Here is a 19622-nt window from a genome sequence, read left to right on the forward strand (position 1 = left end):
TAACAATTTTAATTACTGGAATTGCCAAACTGGTTCCATACCAATAAGCTTGATATTGTTGTCTTCATCTAGCAACAGATTTTCTATCTTCAAGTCTCTGAAAGAAAGAAAATATTTTGAGTCAGTCTCCAAAATAATGAAGCAGCTTTGCCTGACTCTTATCAGTGTATGTGCAAGGCTTGTCTATAATCAAATGTACAATGAAAGCAGCACACACAGTTCCACAGTGAAAGCAGAGAGCCCCATGCATCCTGCCCAAAATTAACAGTGCTTTCACACTCTGCTTCCCACCTATTCTTCAGGCACAAAATGACATTACAAGCACTTGTCAGTACATCCTGTAATTAACCAGGCTCTAAGAGTTCCCTAAGTACTGGAAGTTTACAGAAAACTTACAAACTGGAAACATTTTAAGCATGTTTTGGGAACTGGAGCTCAATTTCTCCTTTCTCCTCACAGCCAAAGGATAAACCTGAGTTTGGAGGAGCCAAATGGGAGAGAGCAGAACCAGCCTGCTGTGAGCGCCCAAACTCCTTGCAGAACTCAAGGCTGCACGGCTAAAATCCAAGGCTGAGGGGTGGAAATGGTTTGTCCAATGCCAAACCCCAGAAAATCACCCCAAAAGCCCAAGCTATGCAGCCTGAGCACGAAGCACAATGCGAAAAATGTAATTTTGGTTGCTCCACAGCTCATCCATGACTTCTAACACTTGGCTAAGTCTTCACCACACTGATTTTTTACCCCCATCCAGACAGGCAATATTTGGAACAATCAGCATGCTGGGATATCCACAGTCATGCTTCTCCCAGCAGAAAAAAAAAGGGGACAATCTGGATAATAAAGTCATCAGCTGTAACCATGGGGAGCCAGTGACGTCCATGCTGTTTGTTTTGCCTTTGTAAGGGATGGAAGACACCTTCTTCACAGATGGAGATCCCAGGCTTAATAAAACAAGACAAGGAACCCAAGCAGAGCAAGCCAAGCACTTCCACAAGGAGGGAGCTGTGAAGGAAAGACTCAGAGCCTTTTCCAAAATGTTCCTCTTTGTTTCATTTCATGCCCATGCTGAGTTTCAAACCAACAGAGGCAGAGGAGTGGGCAGGATGAAGCATGACCCTCACTTCATCTGAGGGACCACAAGGACCTACCTACACAGGAGGGATTTAATTCAAAAATAACTTAAAAGTAGAAGGAATTCTGGGCAGGAATTCCTCCCTGGGAGTGTGGTGAGGCCCTGGCACAGGTGCCCAGAGCAGCTGTGGCTGCCCCTGGATCCCTGGCAGTGCCCAAGGCGCTGGACAGGGCTGGCAGCACCCTGGGACAGCGGGAGGTGTCCCTGGACATGGCACTGGATGGGATTTAAGGTCCCTCCCAAGCCAAACCCCTCCAAGATTCCATTCCAACCCCCCTGTGATTCCATCCCCTCCTCTGGCAATGTCCCAGGGGCTCCTGCACATCCTCCCCAAGGCATTTCCCTGGCAGGGCAAGCAGGGCTGCTGGAAAAGGGCTCACTGCAGGGACAGCCTGCCCTGGCAGAAGGATTGGGATCAACCCCTCCTGCTGCCAAAGAAGGGCTCAGGCCTTCCCCTCTCCCATCTTCACTGCTTGCAGGGGGAGGCTCTCACAAACTGTGGGATTGGGCTCCAGGAAAACATCAGGGCTGGGAACTTAAAGCAGAGACTTCCGAAAAAAACCCGGTCTGGGAAAGACAAAAAAGTACAAAACAACCCCTCCCCACCACCTCTAAAACCCCACATGAAACTGGAACCAACAGAAGCACTGCAATGCTCAGGACAGCACCTCAAAGCAAAGAGAAAGAGCATTTGGAAGCTCTGAGTAGATGAAATATTAGCTAAGAAGAAGCAAGCCTTTAAAGGCAAGGAAAGGGGAAAAAAGCAGCTGTAAGTGAAGGAGAAAAGCCACCCAGGCAATCAGAATAACAAAGGAGTGACAGGGGGGATAACCACAAACACCAGAAAAGGTCTGTTAAAGGATCCAAGGTAAAGGAACAAAAGGTAAATATTAGAGGGCATCTGAAAGCCATCAGAGGAAGAAGATAGAAAGGCAAATATTGCCTCAGCACAGGGTGCAGTCAGGGCTGGTTAAAGCTGTTTACCCATCTGTCTGCTCCCAGCAGATCTGCAGAGAGTGGTAACTGATCCCATGGCCCATCTGCACCGGTTTCTGCCCACCCCAGCTGCACAGCTCTGGTTTTTGGAGCAGCACCAGCACAACAGGAGCTTTGCCACATTTCCCTGTGTGCTGCTACAGCCCAGGTGCGGCCCTGCTTCAGGACCCATCTCCCTGAGCACCCTAAATGCTTCATTGAGCCCCTTCTGGCCAATACAAACTCAAATTGTCTTTTACCAAAGGAGGCTCCCCTGAGCTGCCCCTCAGACCTGTGCTCCAAACCCTGAACCACCTTTCACTGAGTTTTAATGGTTCTGTTTTCAATGTCCCAAACCCTTTATCACACAGGGCATGAGATGCAGGTCTCCAAACACTTTGTGTGTTTCTTTTTCCAATGCAACAAAGCAGGAACTCTGGACACTTTCAGTTTCCCTCCCTGAAGTCAATTTGATCTGGTTCCTTTACTGACACAGCTCCTCAAAAAAAAACCAAACAAAAAACAAAACAAAACAAAACAAACCCCCAACCAAACAAAAAACCTAACCAAACAAACAAAACAAAAATAACCCAAATCAAAGCAAACAAAAGAAACCAAAAAAAACCAAACCAAACAAAACAAACAAAAAAAACCAACCAACCAACCAAAAAAAAACCAAACCCAAAAAAACCCCAAAAAACCAACCAAACAAAACAAAAACCCCAAAAAACCACAAGGATTTTTGAAGGATTATTTATGGGTTTTCCCCCCATAAGCCAATTCTGATCATTCATTGCTGAAATACTTAAAAATGCTCTCAGGCATTAAATGCAAAAGGAGTGCCAAGAAGTGCCACCTCTGCTTAAGGGATCAGTTCCCAGATGCTGGGAGTGTCTAACTCTGGGAGAAATTAGTTAAATCTAGGAAAAATGAAGGCAAGGAAGGCCAGGCTGCGTTCCCACAGCAGATATTTCTGTCTCCTCAGCTCTGGAGCTGGCAGCACACAGTTGGCACTCCCTGCATTTAAAATACTCCATCTCCACGGGCTGAGCTCCTTGGGGAGTTTGTCCTGCTGTCCTTGGGGCTGCTTTCTCTCTTTGTACCACCCTGGAGCCCCCAAGGGCCTCCAGAGAGGAACACAAGTGGGTCCCTGGAGCAAGTGACCCCATGGGCTGCTCCCAGAGCACTTTATCCCATGGCATGGCAGGCTGCAGAAGGGAAGTTTTGCATTTCACACTTTGTTTCTTGTCTGGGGGAGGCAGGATGAGAGGGAAGGCTTCACCAGCAAGCAGCTGCACAGCAGCAGTGGCTGGCTGCTCTCTCCTGAAGCTTGTTTTTAATCACAGAAAATCACTTCTTAACCATCAAATCTCAAGGCCAAGCCTTGTGCAAGAGCTGGGGAGGTTGCAGAGATTCGGGTTCATCACCATATTTATGTACCAACACACATTTCAAAGGCTTTGATGTCAAAATATCATTGAGCCCAACTCTTCTGCCACTGGATTCCGTGTGGCTGCCTCTGTAAAAGAGGAATCTGGCCCATTATCCTCACTGAAATGATGTTTAGTTTGCTTGTACCAGAGCACTCCAAGGGAGAATGGCCAAAGGTGATTCTGAGCTCTGAAATAAAGCAGAGAAGGAGCCAGCCCCAGGCTCCAGAAGGAGAGTTTGTTCTGCAGAGCAGGGTCTGTCATGAATGTTGCATCAGCAGCCAGACTGCTGGCACTAAAAATTCACAGGCTGGGAGTTACCAAAGGCGAGATGTCAAGCAGCAGGTACCAAAGGAGGGATCCTGTGGCACTCTGAGCAAACTGCAGCGTGTGGCACCCCCTAACTCTGCCCAGAACCCCAGGGTTTTCATCTCCTTCAGCTCCTCACCTGCTTCTCATCAGCACAGGGCAGTGGGAGGCAGGAATGTGCTGCCAGGGGGGCAGGAAAAGGGGAATGCAGGGAAACACCTTTGCTACCAGCACAGCACTCAGTGCTTCCCTTTGACAGTGACTGCCCTGCATGGGCCTGAGCTCTGCTACAGTGACTTTAAAGGGTGGCTGAGAATTTCCTGTGGGATGCAGTGGCAGGCACCAAGGCTTTCACTTCATTTTCCCCGCTGTCTTGGTGCTCCCAGAGGGCTCATTGCTCATGCTGCTTGCTGACAGCACCAGGACCTGTGTAAACACCCTCTGCCAGGAGAAAGCTCCACCAGAGCCTGCCATTTGGTTCTGTTTTCCCCTGTCAGGGGGAGGAAAAGATAAATATTCCTACCTGATTCACAGCTGAGCTTGTGGCAAGCGTATTTTTAGCAGCTCTCCTGATAGAGGGAAAGCAACCCAAATGATAGCATGGGATTATAAATAGAATAGTGGCATTTTGCTTTCAGTGAGCAGCCCAGGAGCTCTGAACCCTGGGCACCCCTCAGCAAAGATGCAGCAGCTCCTGCACCCTGGAACTTGCAGGCTTCACCCACCTCAGCACATGACATATTTAGAACTTCAAAATACATCCACACAGTCAAAAATGAGTTTGGGGGTATTTTTACACCTCTAAATAAAAATGAGGCTTCTTGGAGTTCTTTAATTTCAGGCTGCTCACACATCAGTGCCTCCTAACAAAAGCATTTCCCCGAATTCTGGGTGCCTGCTCTTGTCCAAGGAGCAGTGATCTGAGTGCTTCCCTTCTCTGACTGGAATCCATGCAGCTCTCTGAGCAACACAAGCCAGTTTCATGCCACTTTCATTCCATCTGGAGTTTTTCACCCCAAGTGGGACAGGCTAAGCCATCCACACCACTCCCCAAATAACACAGACAAAACCTGAGATTTTTTTTGTTTGTTTGTTTGTTTGCAATGGAGCAAAAAGTGCCACCAAAAATCTTCCCAGGGCCCTGCCCCCTTCCATGGGAAGCATTTTGGAGGGACAACCAGCAGCCCTTTCCTGGCTGGGGATGCTGCAGTTTGCTCCACACGTGGCCAAATCCAACACCCCCTCATCACCACTCACATGGCAGGGCTGGTATTTTTACCTGCTGTAAAAATAACAACAACAACAACAACAACAACAAGAGAACAGTGCCACTGCAGCCAGGCAGGGAATGAATCAGACTCCTGCACTATTTTTTCCCCTCCCTCTCTCAGTGGCTGATTGAGCAGCCTGTTTTTAGAGCTGCCACAGTCAGAGGCCCAAGATGCTGAAGGACAGCTCCTGAGGTAATTGTTAATTTTCCTCCCTCGCTTGCTCAGGGAGAATAAACCCAGATCACACCACCAGGGCTTTTCCTGAGGCTCCCCACTCTTTGCTTGCAGGATAAGACAACTCATTGAATGGGTTAAGCCAGAGAAAATGCTGGCAGATATGATTCTGTCAGGTTTTATCACTTTGGGCAGAATTAGACCTGCTCATTCACTGTATGGAGGCCTCCCAAGGAGTGATCTGAGAAACAGGGTGGGTGCAGGAGGCTGCCTGTGGGGCAGGGATTAGCATGCACAGGGAACTCAGCATCCACTCAGGGAATTCAGCATCAACAGGGGAACTCAGCATCCACAGGGGAACTCAGCATCCACACAGGAACTCAGCATCCACACAGGGAACTCAGCATTCACAGGGGAACTCAGCATCCACCCAGGAACTCAGCATCCACACAGGAACTCAGCATCCACATGGGAACTCAGGATCCACTCAGGGAACTCAGCATCCACAGGGGAACTCAGCATCCACACAGGAACTCAGCATCCACACAGGAACTCAGCATCCACATGGGAACTCAGCATCCACATGGGAACTCAGGATCCACTCAGGGAACTCAGCATCCACACAGGGAACTCAGCATCCACACAGGAACTCAGCATCCACATGGGAACTCAGGATCCACTCAGGGAACTCAGCATCCACAGGGGAACTCAGCATCCACAGGGGAACTCAGGATCCACCCAGGAACTCAGCATCCACACAGGGAACTCAGCATCACCCAGGGAACTCAGCATCCACAGGGGAACTCAGCATCCACACAGGAATTCAGCATTCACAGAGGAACTCAGGCTGTCCCTGGCCCCAAAGCCTTGCCTCCCTCTCACCACAGCAGCCTGTTGATTCCAGCCTGTGCTGAGGGAACAAGCTGTTTTTGCACAAAATGTGGGTTTGAGTCCTCTCTGCAGGAGAACAGGACCAGAGCCAAGCCTGCCAGCCCCCTGTGAGTGCCTTGGCCCCTGTGCAGAAGGTGAATTTTGCAGGGAGAGGAATTGCTGCTGCTGAACCCAATCCTGCCCCTAAAACCTCAGCATGTTCGTCTGTTCCTGCCTGATTTTCCTCTGCCCATCTCAGAAACTTGATTTACAGATTTTAACAGATTTATTTCCTTTATCTCTCCTTCTGTCTAAATACTGGGTATCAGCTGATCCCTGAAAGCTGTAAAACCTCTTCCTTGTCCCTGCCTCAAGCTGTGGCCTTAATAATTGAAAGAGATCAGCAGTTTTGAGGCTGACAGAGAGCCTGGTGCCTGCTCAAATATTCCTGTGACAGTGGCACCTGGAACACAGCTGGAGGTGGGACCAGAGGCAGATATCCCTGATGGACCCCAGGGAGCACACAGAGCCCCAAGGCAAGGGAAAAAGCAGATTTCAGAGCATGTGGAGCTGCACCCACACTGCACAGGGGTGGGTGGGCAGCTCAGCACACAGCTGGGCACAGCTGGAGGGCCTGGCTGTGGGCAGCTACCAGAGGCAGCTCCTGAGCAGCATTTTCAGATGTCTGGCTCCTGCAGCCTGCCCACAGGAGCCAGGAGGACGGATGGGGGCCCACACAACTTGCTCAGCATCAGATGGGAACTGTGTGGGAGGCCAGACTTAACACCAGCTGGGCCAAATTTAGCAAGCAGAGCCTCCTTCTTAGCACAGCTCCCTATAAATACACCCAGGAACGGGAGAGGAGAGGTGCTGGCTCCAGAGGTCCAGCCTGCCCACCACCCTGCTGTCTCCATGGCAGCAGAGAGGAGAAAGGGACAGGCAGCCACAGGTGACATCTCCACCTGCACCCTCCCAGCCACCCTTTATGCATCATCTTCCTCCCTGCTGAGCTTCTCCCATTCCCCCTGGGGCCCAGGTGAACTGCACAGCCTCCCCCTGCCAGGAGATGCACGTCCTGCTCGTGCACAGAGCTCAAGGAGTGGCTGGAAAAGGCTCAGAATTAATAGGCTGGAAGTTACCAAAGCCAACATGTCAAACAGCAGGCACCAAATGGAGAATCCTGTGGCACTCTGGGCAAACTGGATCGTGTGGCATCACCCAGCTCAGCCCAGAACATTGGAAAACTCTGCCAGGCACGGGGTGGGATTTTTGGGGTGTCCTGAGCAGGGCCAGGATGATCCCTGGGGGTCCTTCCAACCCAGCACGTCCTGTGATTCTGTGGATGAAGGTGCTAAGGAAAGGAGGTGATGCTGCACAGTGCTCTGGCTCTCTCCACCCTGAGAGGCCCTGCTGAGGTGATGGAAAAGTGCAAAGAGCAGGGCAGCAGGAGCCAGGGACTGCTGGGGATTTTTTATTTAACTTTAAGCACTGCCAGGCTTTGGGCAAACCCAAAGCTCAGCCCCCACCCTGCTGCACTTCCACCAGTGGCACAAGGGGCTTGGACGACCACCTTCTCCAAGAAATACTGAAATAATTCATTATTTCCTCCTGCTCTCCTCTTGGGGCAGAGCTCTGGGGAGTGAAAGGGCCCTTCTCTTTAGTGACAGAATGTCCTATAGGATATTTGTGTCACTACAGGACATGAAACAACACAATGCTGTTCTTTCTAAGGTAAAAGGTTTTTATATTTTTATTTTTTAAATTTTTATATATTTATATATATTTTATATTTAGCTCTAATAGTTATAGATTTCCAAGAGTGACAGTGGATTGGAGGGTGACAGTGCCGCCTCTCCAATGACACTGGACAGACCCACAGCCCATCAACTTTCTCCTCCTCCATAAAAGAATGCAAAACAGTGAGGTATTTACACAAAGTGTGTGAGAAAGTCCACTACAAGAATGTAAACATCACAAGGCTTAGAAAATCTTTAAAAATCAGGGTGACAGTGCTGGGCTGGAAGGGATCCATGAGGGCCACGGAGTCCAGCTCCTGGCCAAGGAGCTGCTGGTGCAGCCCAAGGGAAGAGCACCCAAACACCACCACCAGCAGCAGCACCCACAGAGCCCTCAGGAGCACAGGGAGATCTCCCAGCACACACAAACACCCTGAGGGGAGCTGAGCCCCCCTCGAGGGGCTCTCCCAGCTCACCTGTGCACCACGCCAGCCCTGTGCAGGTGCTCCACGGCCAGGATCAGCTGCCGGATGTACTTGCGCGCCTCGTGCTCCTCCAGCCTCTTCTTCTCGTAGATCTTGTGCATGAGGTTGCCGCCAGGGCACAGCTCCATGACCAGGTAGTAGCTGTTCTCAGTCTCCAGGATGTCCAGCAGCTGGGCGATGTTGGGGTGGCGGATCATCTGCTGGATCTGCCCCTCGCGCCGCAGGTTCTTGGTGACATAGGTGTCCTTCTTGGCCCTCTTCTTGTCAATCACCTTCACTGCCACCTGAAGAGGGAGCAGGACGGGGGTTGTTAGCTGGCACAGCCGTGGTTTGCTGCTCCAAGGCTGCACAAACGACCAGAGGTCGCAAGGATGTCCCCTCTCAGCTCTGCAGCACCTCAGGCACAGCTGCATGGGTCAGAGGAAGAACAGCTGCTCTTCCACCCTTTATTTCCTTGTACAACGACTCTCCAAAACCACTGCAAGGAAATCAGGAACACAGGAGAAGGGACAATCCCACTAACCACCCACAAACACTTGACACGCCTCAGGCTGGGCATTTATGGCAGCTGCTTGCTCAGAAAGCCTCCAGGCTGGTGTTTACAACTTTTAAGGGCTGGTTTTTGGCTTTTCCTGGCTTCCAGTACACGACTGGAGATGATATCCTTTCATTACAATTTCCTTAAACTACAGTCAAGCGTTGGCTTTGCGTGATTTGCATCAAAACATCCTATGGAAAGCAAAACCATTGAGGTACCACTCTCCTGGCACATTTCTTTTTTTTCTTCCTTTTCTCTCTCCTGGGAGCTGGAGAGGGGCTTGGAGGAGCAGGGCAAGGGAAATGGCTTCAAACTGCCAGAGGGCAGGGTTATGTGGGATATTGGGAAGGAATTCCTGGCTGTGAGGGTGCTGAGGCCATGGCACAGGATGCTCAGAGATGTGGCTGCTCCATCCCTGGAAATGTTCAGGGTTCCTGTGACATGAATGCCTTGGGATGGAAGGGTAAAACTGCAGGAATTTGGGTTTCCTAGTGTGGGCTGAGAGCCAGGAGCCAACAGTGCTAAATGTGCTGTTGGCTGAGTGTGTTCCTGCCATGGCAAAATCCTTCTGATAAAGAGGTGAGGTGAGGTGAGCACCACACTCCAGAGCTGCCTGGGTGAGCTCAGGACCACAAACACCTGGCATTCCTGACTACTGACACCAAAGAGACATCCTTTAGCCATCAGATAAAACAGCAGGTAAATCAGAGCTGGGTTCCACCCCTTCTGAAAGGCCCAGGGGATTCACCAAGGAAACAGACTGAAATTAGTGCATTCTTTCAGCTGATGAGATGGAACTGAGCACAGAGGGGTGTTTAGACAGCAAACCACAGGAGTTACTCTGGTGAGGACAAACGGATTCACAGGTCACACAAACAGGAGACACCACACTGTACGCTGGCAGAACAACACAGCCTCTGCAAAAGTTAAATAAAAAATAAATTAAAAGCTGGCCTTTATCCCAGCTGCAAGGTACAAAGCATGGCAGTGGCAGCAGTATGGAGCAGCCATCTATTATTGATGTTGGTAGGGCACCTCTAATTCACTGAGACAAAAAAGCACATTGTACAAAAAGCACATTGTACAAAAATCATGTTATACAAAAATCACATTTATACAAAAATCACATCATAAATGTCCACACGTGCTGCCCACCTGAGCTCAGCTGTGGAGGTGCAGCAACCCCCTGAACACACAACACAGAGCCAGCCATGGGAATCCTGGAGGGCTCCTCCACCACCACCAAGAATGAGCTTTCTGTGCCTTAAGGACAAACTCTTCCCCTAATTTTGACAGGCACCTTGGCAGGCACCCCAGCAACGCCAGCACACGAGCAAGGCACTATTGGGATTCACCCCAGCTCTGAGCCACCTTTCCCCCTTCCCTCAGGTCCAAGAGATGCCCCTGCACAGCTGACCAAGGTGGGAGCAGCAGATGTGCTCCAGAAATACCCTGTTCTAGGGATCAAACTCTGCACAGAGTTACCCCTGGGCTGACTTAGCCAAATATCCCTGACTCTGAGTTCATCCAGAGGCAGAGCAAGGGTCAAATGTGCCCAGCCACACCTAACACACAGAGCCTCCTGTGCAGGGTGGATGTGTGTGCACGCACCTGGAGATTTCATTCATGCAGAAGGGGGAAAGCATTTGGTGGAGAAAATCCTGTGGATGTTGGGTAATCATCAAACAAACACACTGGAGCTTTCACAGCCCACTCAAGACATGCCAGTTACTCAGCCCTGCTCTCCCAAGCTTCAAGGAGGGGCTCTTGGTCCCTGCATCATGCCCAGCTCAAGTCTCCTGACTCGAGTTCCTGGCCAACACTGGCACAGAAATAAAAAAATAAACGATAAAGCAAGTAATTACTCTCAATATGTAGCAACAGTGGCTCTTGACATTCTGCTTTCTGGCTAAAGCTGTGCTGTGTAAATAGATAAATGCTTTGGGTTATTCTGTGTTATGAGATACAAAGATGAGTAATAGCCCATATTTTTGGTTCCTGAGTCCTAGAATCACACTGTTGGAATGGATTACTTTTCCTGAAGGTTCTGCTGTGACACATCCTATGAGCAACTGCTGCTGCTGCTCTCCAAAACCCCTCCAGGCTGGGCTGCAGCACACGGGAGAGCAGGTGAAGGAAGGGCCAGGAGGTGCAGGGCTCTGGAGGGGGACACGTGTCCCCAGGCAGAGAGCAGCACGGGGACAGGCATGGGGACACCGCCAGCCCCTGCTCGGGGAGGGCTCCACAGCCTCAGCCAGAGACAGCCGGGGGCTGGTGCCACCAAACTGCACAGGAACACTCACAGCAAGGCCCCCAGGGCCAAAATAAACCTGAGAAGAAGCAGCTCCAGGGACCAAACGCTGCCTGGAGGAATCTGGGAGCCAGAGCTGCTGCTGCCACCAGAGGTGACACTTGTTGCACGCCCTTTGTCAGCAGATGTGGGATGGCCACGAGGCAGGGAAGGGGTCACACTCACCCTGGGGCTCCCCCCGTCCCTGTGGCCTCCCAGAGGAGGCAGCAGCTCCTGTTGGGAAGCTCCCCAGAGCTGCTGCTGGGGCAGGAGGAACCTCCAGGTGCTCAGGAATCCAAGCCATCCCCATCCCTCTGCCAGGGACCCTTGGGAGAAGCCCAGCTGAGGAAGCTGAGCTCCTGCAGGGATTTGCCTGCCCAGGGCCAGTTCAGCTCATGGCCTGGATGCTCTGCAGCAGAGCTGCTCCCCTCAGTCCTCAAGGAGCCAAAATCATGAGCTGCTGAGCAATGCCTGCAAAAACAACTGCAGCAGCACCTCCACTGCGCTGACCATTATTGGCAAATAATGTTCTGACATGTTCAACCCTGCAGAGAGCAGGGGATGGCCTTGCAAAATCAGGGTGTGACATTTTGAGGGCTCTTGAAGAGCTTTCCCCACTTCCCCAGCCTCTTGGGCTGTTTCCTTCTGTGAGTTCTCAGCCCAAGAAGGAGGCAGCTCCTGCTGGCTGCTGCCAAAGGGAGCTCAGCTGAATTGAGAGGAAAAAGAATCCAGCAAGAGCTGTGGGATTTGGCCAGGAGACCAACAGAGCACAGGAGAAGCAACTTCAACTATCAGAGGGACTGTTTCACTGTTGGAGGAACAACCCCTTGCCTTTTTCCTCTTTTTTTTTTTTCCTTTTTTTTTTTTTTTTTTTTTTTTGAGAACTTGGACTCCTGCCCCCAAATCCCAAACCTTTACTGTCCACTTTGACCTCAGCCAGGAGAATGAGACAAAGAGCCAGACCATGGAGATATTCTGCAGCCATCAGTACTGCAAGTCCATCTCCAGCTTTTCTTTCTTTTTGCTGTGCCCAAGGCAGCAATAAATTCAGTTTCTTTCCTCCCTTGTTCCCAGCCATAGCTGTCTGGCTTCACTCGCAGCTTGCTTTGTACTTACCACTGTTCTCACCACAAAAATCTGAGCTCCCTTTTCAAAAGCAGCTGGTGGTTTTGGGTGGCCAATTCAAATCACATTAAACAGCCCCAAGTCTGAATCCTGCACAATTGCCAGCACAGTCCCAAAACCAACCCCTGCAAGGACATCTCATTTTGGGCAATCACCCAGCCAGGCACAGAACAAGTTGTTCATCACAACCAACTCCAAGGACTAGAAAATGCCAATTTCATTCTCTGGGTAGAGTTTATTCTTCTCTCTAACTGTTACAGATTGGCAAATTTTACAGCTCAGTAAAGGAATGTGGGTTTTTATACAGCAAGTTTCAGGATCTTGGGAAATAAAGCACTACAGAGAAGGGTGCTCCAGCATTTGCTCTAATTGCAGTAAAATCAGCAATCAGAAAAGGTGGGGAGGAGTCTCTCATTGGGAGATGTTTCCTTTTTTCCCGACAAAGCCAAGAGTTTGGGGTGTAGCCATGCACAACCCCAGGATAAATGTCTGAGCAGGCAGGAGGCCACTGGCTCTGCCTCGGGCCAGAGGCAGCCAGGAAAGCTGGAAATCAGCCCCTGAAGAGACAGAAACTCCTCCAGACACGAGAGCAGCTCAGAGTACATTCACTCATGTACTTGGAGCACATTCACTCGTGTACTTGGGGCTCCTGCTAGCCTGGAGGGAAAGGATCTCATTGCCAGGGGGTAAAAACAGCATCCCACCAATTCCCTACAGCCCAAACACGACAGAAAGGGCTAGAGAGGGACTCAGGAGGACTTTAGATAAGCAAATGAACCTAAAGCCTCTTGGTGGCACAGCCAACTTAAACATAATCCCCAAAAGCATAAGCAGGATGTATTTGGTGAGTAAGAAAAGGTATTAATTACACCTGTCCAAGGCACTGGGGACTATTCTTAGATTGCTCTATCCAGTAATTAAAAAATTATGCTGAAGTTTTGGAAAGAGTTCTGAGAAGAGCTTCTGAACAGTGTGAGGTCCAAGAACTGTTTGTTGTATTAACTGACATGATAAAACATTTCATTAAGAGAATGCTGAGCACTGACTCCATGGTTTCCTGCAAGCACCTGCATGGGGGAAAGATTTCTGATAAGAGAAAGCTCTGGAATAAAATGAAAATTAACACCCCAAGAGGTAAGTTGGGCTAACTCAGGCTATTCCTCTTCAACATGTCTGTTACATCATATTTATGGGGAGCTTTGTGCCATGCTCCACAGGCAACTGTGATTATCCTTCCCTGGAGCTCTGCTCTGCTGTTTCCATAGAGCCAGCTGCCCTTTCCCTCCCATCTCATTGTTCAAACAGGGACAGACAGACAGACACATCCTGACCTCTCAGCACCCCTGGCACCTGGAACAGCCAGGCTTTCACACCTCAGGGACCAGCAGGAGGTGGTTTGGAGGCAAGCGGGCTGACACCATGCCCCTGCCCAGCCACTCTGAAAAGAAACCTCCATAAAACACATTTCTCCTTGGTTCTACATGTCCAAAACACATTTCTCCTTGGTTCTACATGTCCAAAGCACATTTCTCCTTGGTTCTGCATGCCCAAAGCACATTTCTCCTTGGTTCTTCATGCCCAAAGCACATTTCTCCTTGGTTCTACATGCCCAAAGCAGCAGCATTTGCAGCAGGCACAGATGCCAGACGCTGCCTGGGGAGCAGGAGCACAGCAGAGCCCCCATCCATGGGAAGGAACCTGATTTATGGTTTACCTTGAGGGGGGTCACAGAGGGGATCTGCCTGGCCTTTGGCAGGAAGAAATCACTCCCAGCAACCTCTCAGTGCTCCCTGGGTCAGCTGAGCAATGGGGCAGCCAGTTAATGTGAGGGAGAGCTGCACATTTTTACCTCCCTGGCCTCTCAGGATATCTGCACAAGTCAGGAGAGATTATGCAGAGGCTGATGGAAGTGCTGGTGGCAGAAAGCCAGGCACAGGCATCCACGAGGATGCACTCAGAGGTTCCCAGAGAAATCCTTGCAGATCCCTGTCAAAAGCAGCCCCCAGGCCGGGGACATTTCCTGCAAGGAGCAGTCTTGTCTCTGAGTGCCTGCCACAGATGGCTCTGCCTTGCTGAAATTGAGCACTGCTGTCCAAAATCTCCCTGGTTTCTCAGAAAAGGGCTTTTTGACCCCCCACTCCTGACATGGCAAAACCCTGGAGGAAAGCTCTAAACCCCAGGTGGGAGCAGCTATCAGGGAAAACTTTCCTCAGGGAAAATGAGCCATAAATCACCCTCCTGACTCCAGCAGCCAGCATCTTCCCATCTCCCATCTTCTTGTGAGGTGTGTTTCCCATTAAACAGCCCCTGTTTCACATTTTAGAACTGGAGTTAAAGAAGGCCCTGATTTAGTGCCAGTTCAGCTCTTTGGCTTTAGGGAAGAGAAAAGCCCAACCAGCCCATCCCTGTGAGCCACTGCTCTTGAGGCCCAGGTAAAACCCTCCTTTGTAGTGATTTAAAACACAACAGATAAAACATTTACAACTGCCAGGAGCCAGGAAAAAAGTGTCTCCAGTAAAGATTTTCTAGATAAATAATACACTCTCTCCCTCAGCTCTGTGGACATTATTCACAGAAAACGAATTTATTCTCCGAAAGAAAATGTTTCCATGACAATCTTCCACAACAGACAGAGAGCAAAGGAACTTTATTTTATATAACTTGGCTTTTTTTAGTTCTCTTTGTTGCAGTGGTTTTCCTCACTGTGCCTCTGATCTCACATGGCAAACGAGAAGCACCACGGGTGTAGCACCAAAGGTGCTGAGCCCAGAGCAAACACTGACAGAAAAGGAGATTTTGCTCAGATTTCGTTCATCTTTCCCAGGTGGTTTCCCTGGGGGAAAGTGGTGGCTCCTTTCCATGAGGGTGAGGTTTGATCTTGCTCTCTGCCAGCCCTGCCAGAGCCCAGATCAGAGAGCTCAGGGACCAGCAGGAGATGCCCAGTGTGTCAGTGCCCCTGCCCAGCCACTCTGAAAGGAAACCTCCATAAAACACATTTCTCCTTGGTTCTGCATGTCCAAAGCACAGCACCTGTACCCCACAGTGCCAGGTGAACAGCAGCTCTGCCATGCCCCAATTCACCTGAAACCTTTTCTAGGTTTCAGTTTGCTTTTTTTAATTCATCACTGTCAGCACTGAAAGGAATGCAAGCTCGTTCATTATTTCTTCTACTGCTCACTCTTTTCATAGTGCATTATACTGGTGAAGGAACTCCTGCAGATCCTCGTGGCATTTGAAATATCCAGAAACAAGGGTTACATCCTTGTGCTGCTCATCCATAGCCTCCCCTTTCCCAGCTCCTGGATGCAAGGAGCTGCAGCAGGTCAGAGGAGAAAACCACAAACCTTGCAGGAGCAGACACGGGGATCCAGATGTGAGCATCACCCGGGGTCAGCTCAACCCAAACCACCCCATCCTGCCAGGATAACAAAAAAAAGGCAGCACATTGCTGACAGGAGGCATCCTCAGAAGTGCTGAATGCAAACCTGAGAGCAGATTATCTCAAGAGGATAAGGAACTGCCACATTCAGTGCACCCATTCAGCTGGCTGCAGAACACGAGCTGCCTAATGGGAAACATGAAGAGAATCTTCCTGCAAGTCAGACTGAGCTGCAGGAATGAACCCAGCTCATTCCTGCTCACACAGGACAGGGACAGAGGGAAGAGTGTGGCTTTATACCCAATTTTCACCTGGTTGTTTTCCAGATTTCAGACATCAGCTTCACTCTGCTTTCTGCTGCAGCTCCTGCAAGCTCCATAACACCTTGGAGGGAACAGCACAGTGACACATCAGCCTGGTCCTGCTCCCAACAAGCACAATTCTGCTCTCCAAAATGTTTCCTGGAGGGCTGCACGCTAACAGAAGTGTGCACGGAGCAGCTTCAGCACAAATTGTGACACCAAAAAAAGAAAAGCTGTGAAAGCAAACACCTAGAAGGAAGAAAATGTCAAAAATGCAGGCTGCAGAAACAGCCTGGTTTTGTTTCCTCGGTGCATGTAATTAAGAGTGGCACATCCAGCCAGGTGCAACAGTTGGCAGCTGGTTAATGAAGGGGAGCAGATCCTGGAAAAAGATTCACAGTCAGGGCTTTTCAAAATAAGCTTTAAAAAAAAAAATTTGGATGGAGATAAAATCTGAAAATATGTTGAGGAACAGGTAAAGATAAAATGACTAACTAAATGTGAGAGAACAAACCCATCCAGGAAACTGATATGCAAGTATCACTGGAGGAGGAGGAAGAAAATAAATAGCAGATCAAATTTCAAACCACAATCCTGCAGCTTTACCCTCTGATGCCCTGACAGCAGTGAAGGTCTCACAGCTCTACCAGCAAGCTCACAATGCCTGGGAGGGAGGAACAAGGAAAAGGCTGGGCTGAAAGACCTGCAAACAGCCTAGAAAATCAACTTTTGTCTGCACTGAGGCAGCCTGCTGGCCCTGATGTGGTTGGCAGGGTGGTTTGAAAGGGACACCACAAGGCCCCCAAAACTCAGGAAGGGTAAAGATCCTAGAGCTGTGCATGGGGATGTACCCAAAAGCCACCAAGCCTCCATTCCCTGCAACCTGTGGTGAAACAGGCAGGGAAAGGGGTGCATTTACTCCTGGCAAAATTAACTCTGGCACAAAGAGGCATTTCCAGGTCTCTGCAGGGACCCACCCCTGCACCTCATGAAGCGGGAGGAGGTTCAAACATGCCTTTTCTTTGTGTTTTTTCTCTGCCTCTTTGATAAAGAAATGCATTCTGAACGTGAACTCTTCTGTGAAAAGGCCACTTTTAATATTAATTGCTTTGCCTCCATAGCAAAACTGGTAAATTGTATTTTTAGCCACTGCTTCCCACTGTTGCTGAAAGGCTCTTGACTAAGTGTAACTAAAAACGTACCTTGTTCCAGCTCAACAATAGCACTGAGGGAAATTATAAACAAAGTTTTCCCTGGATGAGAAAGCAAATGAGTCAATTTGCCTCTGTGACTTTTTTTTTTTTTTTCTTTTGGTAGTGCCAAAGATTACACTGAGAAGCAGTTCAATACAATCTTGGATCAGGTCTGTTTGCAGGAACAATGGATTGTCAGTGTGCTGTCACTCCACAGTGCTGCACAGAGTTATTGGGGTCTGCAGCTGATAACAGGACAGGTAACACAGAGTGTGATAACAGAGCCTCACATCACCCCACCACAGTGATGGCCACGCACTCTCAGCTCCCTAAGAATGCAAAACAATAAGTGAGTTTTTATTAAATGCATAAAAATAAGTGAATTTTTATTAAATACACCACTTTTTATAAAGATATCTGTCTTTATAAAGGAGAGATCTCTGCTTTGGCTGATCCTCATCACCCAGAGAATGACTTGGAACAATCCAAGGGTATGTGCTGTGCACAGGCTCCCAAAGTCACCCAGGCACAGCTCACTCACAGCTGAAAGCCAAACTGGCTTGCTCTCCACAGAGGAGCTGTGTTTGCTCAGGATTAGCACTACAGACTGCCTGAGCTGAGCTGACAAATCAAACCCTTTACCCCAAAATGTCAGGGTACAGCTGCGATGCTTCATCCCAAAGCCACGGCAGGAATAACCTGCCCAACATCCTCCTGCTCTGAACTGCACCAAGGGCTTTTCCAAACCCAGAAAACAACAACGTGCACAATAAAAATAAAAACAAAAATAAAAATAAAAACAAAAATAAAAATAAAAATAAAAATAAAAATAACATTGTGGCAGCACGGTGAGAGGAGTGGGTTGGAGCCCAGCACTAAAAACCCGGCAAGGGAAGGTTTAAAGCCTCACCTCAGCTCACCCTGCCCATCTGGCAGGAGCTGCTGAGCCCCATCCCACACAGGTCAGCCCCAGGGCACCACCTCCAGCTGCCCTGCTGAAGGAGCCTGGCCCCCAGAATGTGCCATCCCATCCTCCTGGGGACCTTGGCAGCTCCCAGAAATGCCAGGCTGAGGTAATGGCAGATTTCTGGCACTGCCTCCAGCCTGTACAATGCCTTCAGTCAGGGACAGGGATCCCAGCCTGCCTGGGGGCTCATTAATCCAGGGATTTCATCCCCAAACACTCCATTTTCTGAGACATTAACTCCTCCAGAGTTGCTAAAGTCTGCTGCAAATCCAAACCTGTTGGGGCCCCCCCGAATGAAGTGTGACATTTCAGTGACCCTAAGGGCTCAGGCTCTGCCAGAACAGCTCCAGACAGCAGGGCCAAGACTCTGCTTTAGGGCAATCCTACAGGATTTAGGCTCAGCACAAGCAAGACTCTGCTTTACACTTATTTTAGGGCAATCCTACTGGATTTAGGCAATGCCCTCAGCTCAGCAGTGGTTTTACAGACAAAAATCTGCGCCAGGCCATGGAAGTGGGGACAGCACCAAGCCCCTAAGGAGTGACCTTCCCCTCTGAGGAGGAGCAAGGTGGGAATGGGAGCAGGAACAGAAGAGCCTGGCGGAGAGCAGGGATGCTGCAGGTCACTGGAGGATGCTCTGGTGGAAATGCTCGAGGAGTGGCTGATCTGCACAGCCAGGAGCAGAGCTCTGTCCCCACAGAGCCTCCTGCCAGGAGCAGCTGCCCAAGGCCATCCCTGTGCCCATGGTCCCACCACGCACACCCCTGCCAGGCGAGGAAGGAGCTCAGGTGAGCAGATGGTGGGCAGAGCCAATTTGGGCACATCTCAGCTCCTCTGAGCAGGGGCCACACCAGACAATGTGCCCAGGAGAGCTGAGGCTCCAGCAGGGTGAAATCCTCAGTGGGATGGGAAGCACCCACCCCTGGGCTGAGAGGGAGGAACCTCGCTCAGAGGTTGAAGCAAATAATTACCAACTCTTCTCTCCCACCCATTAACTTGAGTTTATCCACAATTAGCTGGACTTGGGAAGGTGAACATTGAGTCAGTCAGTTTGGAAGCGTGCGACTGGTCCTGAGCCAGTGCCAGAGTGCAGGATCAGGACAGACAGAGCCGGGATGTCACCCTGCCTGCCCCAGGGAGGGACAGGGCTCAGCAGGACAGACAGAGCTCAGAGGTCACCCTGCCTGCCCCAGGGATGGACAGGAAGGAAGGAAGGAAGGAAGGAAGGAAGGAAGGAAGGAAGGGTGACTCTGGAGTTTCTGCTTGTCACTTTGTCACAGTGTGTGTGATTTGAGACACCGAGGGAGAAGAAAACCCCGAATCAAGCAGCAGACCTGGGAGCTGAGACAGAGGTGGGTGTGGTGGCTCTTTTTTATTTTTTTCCCCTCTTAACAGACTGAGATAAATGTAGCAAGCCCAAAACGTGGAGGTGGGGAGGACGTGTGT

At 50.0% G+C, this 19622-nt stretch overlaps 1 protein-coding gene across 2 annotated transcripts in view; it reads right to left on the reverse strand.

The window, feature by feature from the left end:
• The window catches only part of HUNK (hormonally up-regulated Neu-associated kinase), a 41213-nt gene that overhangs the window by 19022 nt on the left and 2569 nt on the right, over positions 1 to 19622 (reverse strand). For both annotated transcript variants that reach the window (XM_054655084.2, XM_077174623.1), the window contains exons 2-3: positions 8374 to 8666; positions 42 to 97 (exon numbers count right to left, since the gene is read on the reverse strand). In XM_054655084.2, coding sequence (XP_054511059.2) covers positions 42 to 97; positions 8374 to 8666 — 349 coding nt within the window. The remainder of the gene's footprint in view (positions 1 to 41; positions 98 to 8373; positions 8667 to 19622) is intronic.

This window comes from Agelaius phoeniceus, chromosome 2 (assembly GCF_051311805.1).
Source record: "Agelaius phoeniceus isolate bAgePho1 chromosome 2, bAgePho1.hap1, whole genome shotgun sequence".
In the NCBI taxonomy this organism is placed as follows: domain Eukaryota; kingdom Metazoa; phylum Chordata; class Aves; order Passeriformes; family Icteridae; genus Agelaius; species Agelaius phoeniceus.